Source organism: Hypanus sabinus, chromosome 6 (assembly GCF_030144855.1).
Source record: "Hypanus sabinus isolate sHypSab1 chromosome 6, sHypSab1.hap1, whole genome shotgun sequence".
NCBI lineage: Eukaryota > Metazoa > Chordata > Chondrichthyes > Myliobatiformes > Dasyatidae > Hypanus > Hypanus sabinus.
Genome location: NC_082711.1, coordinates 79,726,518 through 79,732,517, shown reverse-complemented (window position 1 = coordinate 79,732,517; position 6,000 = coordinate 79,726,518). Strand labels below are relative to the sequence as shown.

Genomic DNA, 6,000 nt, shown 5'->3' with positions numbered 1-6,000 from the left:
GTGTACAAGATATTAAGAGGAATAGATAGAGTGGACAGCCAGTGTCTCTTCCTCAGGACACAACTGCTCAGTACAAGAGGACACGGCTTTAAGGTAAGGGGATGGAAGTTCAAGGGGGATATTAGGGGAAGGTTTTTCACTCAGAGAGTGGTTGGTGCATGGAATGCACTGCCTGGTTCAGTGGTGGAGGCAGATACACTAGTGAAGTTTAAGAGACTACTAGACAGGTATATGGAGGAATTTAAGGTGGGGGGTTATATTAGAGGCAGGGTTTGAGGGTCGGCACAACATTGTGGGCTGAAGGGCCTGTAATGTGCTGTGCTACTCTATGTTCTATGTTCTAAAAGTATTGCAGAGGTCTATGTAGACCATGTCTACTGCCCTGCCCTCATCAATCCTCTCGGTCAATTATCTGTGGAGGAAAAGGATAATTTGTTTTTTTGAAGCGTAAACTGAGATTGGCTTCATGTCTTTGCCTCTCCTTTAGTCACTTGATGGTAAAACCATTGTCTTTTTTTTGATACTTTCACAATAGACAAGTTCAATAGCCTGTTTGCTAGCATTTCATAATTTACCCTCAATAACCTTGTTTCCTAATCCAAACACATATCCCATTTACCAAAACATCTGAGTTACTTTGGTTTCATGTAAAATATACATCTCCATATTCCTATCCCTCCACAATCTTTATTCTCCTTAATGTTATAAATGTCTTCATCCCTAAGTCATCCAAATTTCCATTTCTAGTGTTATACAGATTTTCCATTCTGCTGTCATTGCCAGGCATGCCTTTAGCTGGTGAAGACCTAACAATTCGCTATTTAGGTTTCTTTGCTTCTGTACCATATTGTGTTCCATAAAACACCTCTTCATGACTGATTAGTTATCCCAATCCTTCGTTAGCCTCATTGTCTACTCTACTTTGATTATCTTCCTGTGTAAAGCCCTCTGGAATACATTATTATACACTGTTAAACAGTTATTTAAATGAAACTTAATTGCAAAGAAAGTATAATTTAAAGTGGAGACTGGTAGGTTCTTGATTACTCAAAGTCAAAGTAAGTATATTATTAAAATACATATATGTCACCATATATTTCTTTGAGATTTTCTTGCAGGCATATGCAGGAAAATAAGAAATATAATGGAATTTATAAATGCAAAACATAAACAAAGATTGACCAAATAAGACAAATAAGACAAGTCATGCAAATAATAAAATAATAATAATAATAAATAATACTGAAAACATGAATTGTAGAGTCTTTGAAAGTGAGTCCATAGGTGCTCAGTCAGGTCAGTGCTGAGGTGGGTGACGTTATCTATGCTGGTTCAGGAGCCTGGTGGTGGTAGGGTAATAACTGTTCCTGAACCTGGTGGTTTGGGACCTGAGGCTCCTGTACCTCCTGCCCCATGGCAGCAGAGAGAAGAAAGCATGGCCTAGATTATGGGGGTCCTTGATGAGGGATGCCACTTTTTGTGCAGTGCTTCTTGTAGATGTGCTCAGTGATGGGGAGGGCTTTGCCTGGGATGGATTAGTACAAAGGTTACTGGGAGAAAGTGGGAGAATGCAGTTGAGAGGGAAAATAAATCAGCTGTTTTCAAAATTGCAGAGACTCGATGGGCCGAATGGCCCTATTCTGCTCCTATGTCTTATGAAAAAAGAAGTAGTACAGAACACAGGTGAAAGGCAATGTTGGGAAAAGGAAAGTCAGCAGTCGGCGTGTTCAGAACGAATATATTAATGCCACCTGGTTGTCTCTTGTGACAGGTGTAATGTTTAGACTTGTCTTTCCTGAAACATTGGTTTACAAAACTACGCCGATAATCTCATTTATAGAATTAGCACCGAGCTGAGAATTAACGATCCTCCTGAACAAAGACATGTAGGAAGAGACGAGGAGGAAACAATTAGATAGGTTTCATTTGATTTATAAAAAAAACACTTCGAAATAAACATCCGGAGTTGGTGCAGACAGGCAGGTTGCTTTAATTTGGAGTTTGTGTCCCTATCGATATTGTCCCTATCAGGCATTGAAGTGATCAGCGGGTTATTTTTCGATTTCATATAAAGCCTGCTTTTATATTCTTCATTCCGATACGCTGTAATTTGTAATGAAACACCATTTGAGGAAATGACCGCCTTGCAGTTTTGGAGATTGAGTAATCAGGCAACAGTGGCAGGTGAGAGCAGGCTATTCTTCCGTACTGGGTTCTGCAGTCTTGTGCCACTTCTGTGTACGTTGGCAAGGGCTGCGGATGCGTGAGCGCAACTTCCTCGCGTTCTCACCGGCGCACTGAACTTGGAAAACTCCAATCTCAGTACATTTCTTAGCAGCAACAATACCACCGATTATTCATCTTCAGGGCAATTAAAAAACGCCGTTATGGCGAGATTTATTCGCCAGTTCTTGGTGTTATTTTGGAAAAACTGGCTGTCGCGTTTACGCCAACCGGTAAGGGTTCTGTTTCATTTCCCTACGCGGAGTGTGAACATGTGGTTCGGTCAACTGATTATTTATTTTATTCGGGATTTTGAAGGATTCAATTCATATTTTTTTATTTTAGGTGCTGTCCCTGTCTGAGATCATTTGGCCATGTCTATTGTTTTTCATCCTGCTTGGAGTCAGAGTTCAGCACTCCCCCCATGAAAGAGATAATTGTAAGTGTTTCTGTGTAAACAGATAAATTATTGTAATAATGTCAGAAGTTCCTGTTTTTGACCAAGGGCAATCGACTGTTTCCATTATTGGACTGACGACGAGTTTGGTTTAGACACTGATGTGTCTGTGAATGTTTGTTAATCCGTTCTTCATCGTCGAGTGTTAGTTATATCACAAAAGTAGCAGAGATGGTTCCGATGTTGAGGATTTCTAATGAAATAAACGGTCGAGTTTATAATTTTGTTAGCAATGACTATGAGAGGAAATCTGACGATGTTGGATTAAAGTCAGGGAACATGTAGTCAATGGAGAAGTGGCGCCGCAGTAAAAGCTATCAAAAGCAGTGTGGGAGCGAAGAGCGAACGGCCCGGTCCTTCCAGTTCCGAAGTGACAGGGAGGAAAGGAAAGTCCCACAACTATAAACCAAATAAACGCATTCGGAGTCTTTACAAATAACATTTGGGAAATTTAGCAGAGACTGAGGATTTATTATAATCAATGTTAAGTAACAATCTTTAAGTCGCCCAGAAGATGCATTGCTTATCTGGATCGAAAGGGGAAGTCTACTTACATAATGTCAAATTTGCATATTTGGAATTTAAAACTGCCCTTGAGCGAATACGTTTAATTACTTGGCAAGCAAGGTGTCAGTACATGAGCAAAAAAACCCTGATAATGGTGCAGATGGGATAATCTGAAAACCCCGCGATCACAATGCGGTGCATCTGAACGATGTTGTGGGTAAAGTGCCAGCAGGAGAAATGGGACAGAAAAAAAAATAAACCAATGTACAGAAGATACTTGTGGGGATAGGGAAATAATGAAAGAGGAAAAAGGAGCACTATAATACGGAAAAGTTCGAGAAGGAAGCAGGATTGCGTTAATTAGAAATAATATAGTAATATAGTGGTATATAGTAATATAATAATATAATATAGAAATAATAACAGTACAACTGGGGATCTTATTTCTGTGATCTCGAGTGCACCACCTGATGCCGAGATACATCCTAGGAAGCGCTGGGACACATCTCCAGAGATATAATCTGGGCTCATTGGTGTTTCGGGTCTTAGGAGTGCTGGAGATTTAATGCAAACATTCAAAAGAAAATCAATTGGATTAATACCGGAGGGGAGAAAATGTCGAGAAAAAAGCAAAGTGAGATGAAGTGTTTTTCACAAGTTGTCTTCTAGAAATTACGGAAAAAAGTCATATAAAACAATAATCTATACCAATCAGTAGAAATTAAGATGATCGATTTTAGTTCATTTTATTAAGATTGTTTTTCAATCTGGTAAACACTCCTTATGACAGATCCGCCAAGTCAAGAAACAGTCAAATGAACCTCTTCTGTGCTATAATTCTTATAACTCTGTGCTTCTTCCATTCCTTCCTTAATTGGGGAGATCAGACTTAGCGCAGTGTTGAAATGGTGCTTTCATTAGGGTTCTGTGTACAGTACTCGGAGCAAGAAGTTTTGATGACTAATCTTCTTGCAATAAAGATCAGCATGCAGTTTGCTTTGGTGATTGTTGACCACAGCTACAAGTTAATTTTGAGTGATTTTTTAAAAAATTAATATCAATACCTATTAATCTTTCAGCATATGAAAGTACTGTGCCATTCTATGATATTTATCTACCAATGCAAATTACTTCTTTTTTAGATTAGATCAACTTTATTATCTTTTTGCCGAGTACAGATACAAAGCCAATGAAATGCAATTAGCATTTTTCCACACCATCTTGAGCTTTTACTTAATATATGTACGTATATCCTCCAAAGTCATTTTGTATCCTCCTCATAGTCCAAAACTCCCAAGTGGCAAAGTCAATATATTACATTTGATGCAAATTGTGAACAGCTGGAGCTCCAGTACTTACAGCAGATTACTAATCACAACACCCTGATCCATTTATTCGCACTCTGTTCTTTGTCTATGAATCCACCCTCTATCCAATGCTGTGACCACTAATTTTATTTAATACCCACTTGGGTGGCACTTTACTGACCAATATTTCAGTTGTGTCAGTTCCTTAATCTCATCCATTCCAAGTATATGTAATCTGATTTTAATGTGAGGTTTTCTGTGTCTTTTTTGTGAATAGTCACAAATATGAATTTATAATTTCCTTATTCCCTAATGTTTCTCATTAACTCATCATGTAAAGGCTTCACAATAATCTTAGTTAATCTTCTGCTTTTTGTTTGAGACTCTTCTTTTATGTTTTTCTGTTATTTTTTGCCAGCTTGGTCTCATATTCTACATTCACTTTTTTAATCAATGCCTTAGTTCTCTCTGAGGTTTGATATCTTCCCATTCCATAAAATTATTGTTTTTCTTTGTTCTTGTATTATCTGGAACTTTACAGCTGGACCACTGTTACTGTTCCTTTTTCCATAAAGGATCTATATGTTACTCATAAGCTACATATTAGTTCTTGTTTGTATGAGTTATTTTTGTTTGGTACATTATCTTTTGCTCAAGACACCATGGCCAATTTGTACATTTGCCTTTGTAGTTTGATATATTCAGATTGAAGATTTTAGTTTCATATTGAACAACATTATATTCAGTTTTGTATAATACCCTACTACACTATTCCCTGAAGACCTTTTAAATACCAACTCCTTAATTAACATAGTTTCAGATCTCAGATAGATTCAGCCAATATTTGATTCCTCAACATATTAATTGAGAGACCTATTTCACATACATTCCATAAAGCTGACTCTACAATGCTGCCCCTTTTATTTGTTCAGTCTCCAGTAAAATTCCACAGTTACTGTATTACAATAGAATACACAAAACCTAGGGGCATATGTATTACTCTCATCAATATTTTCAGCCCCTTGTTGTTAGTTATCTGTACTTTTGTACTGTACTAACTGTACTAGATTTTCTGAGCTGTGCTATCAGAGCTAATCTTCCTCACTCACTTTCCCTTTTCTCACTTTGCCTATCTATTATAAAATCGAATATCTGAGAATATTTAATTCTCAACTTTGAAATCTTTGCAACCTTGTCTCCACAATAGCTGTTAAATCATCCTCATTTATTTTACTCATGCCGTTAATTCACCTGCCTTGATAGAAATGCTGCATGCATTTAGTGAAAAGGTAAACACATATCATTGCTCACTTTATGTAAGATCTTGGCTGTTTTAAGAAAGTGAGGGTAAGTTGAATGTAAACAAAATGGTATGTACAAGTTATGTAAATATTAGAAGAGAGAATATTAGAGAAGGCCATGACTATTTTGGGAAAGAAATAAATAAGTAATTAGGAATATATGAAATTAAAGAACAATGAATATGTAAATAAGGTTTAGCTGTAT

At 37.3% G+C, this 6,000-nt stretch overlaps 1 protein-coding gene across 1 annotated transcript in view; it reads left to right on the top strand.

The window, feature by feature from the left end:
- Positions 1-2,387: 2,387 nt before the first annotated feature.
- Positions 2,388-6,000, top strand: part of LOC132395165 (ATP-binding cassette sub-family A member 13-like) — a 205,445-nt gene continuing 201,832 nt past the window's right edge. Inside the window, exons 1-2 of the mRNA XM_059971462.1 lie at positions 2,388-2,456; positions 2,569-2,662. Of these exons, the coding sequence (XP_059827445.1) occupies positions 2,388-2,456; positions 2,569-2,662 (163 nt within the window). The remainder of the gene's footprint in view (positions 2,457-2,568; positions 2,663-6,000) is intronic.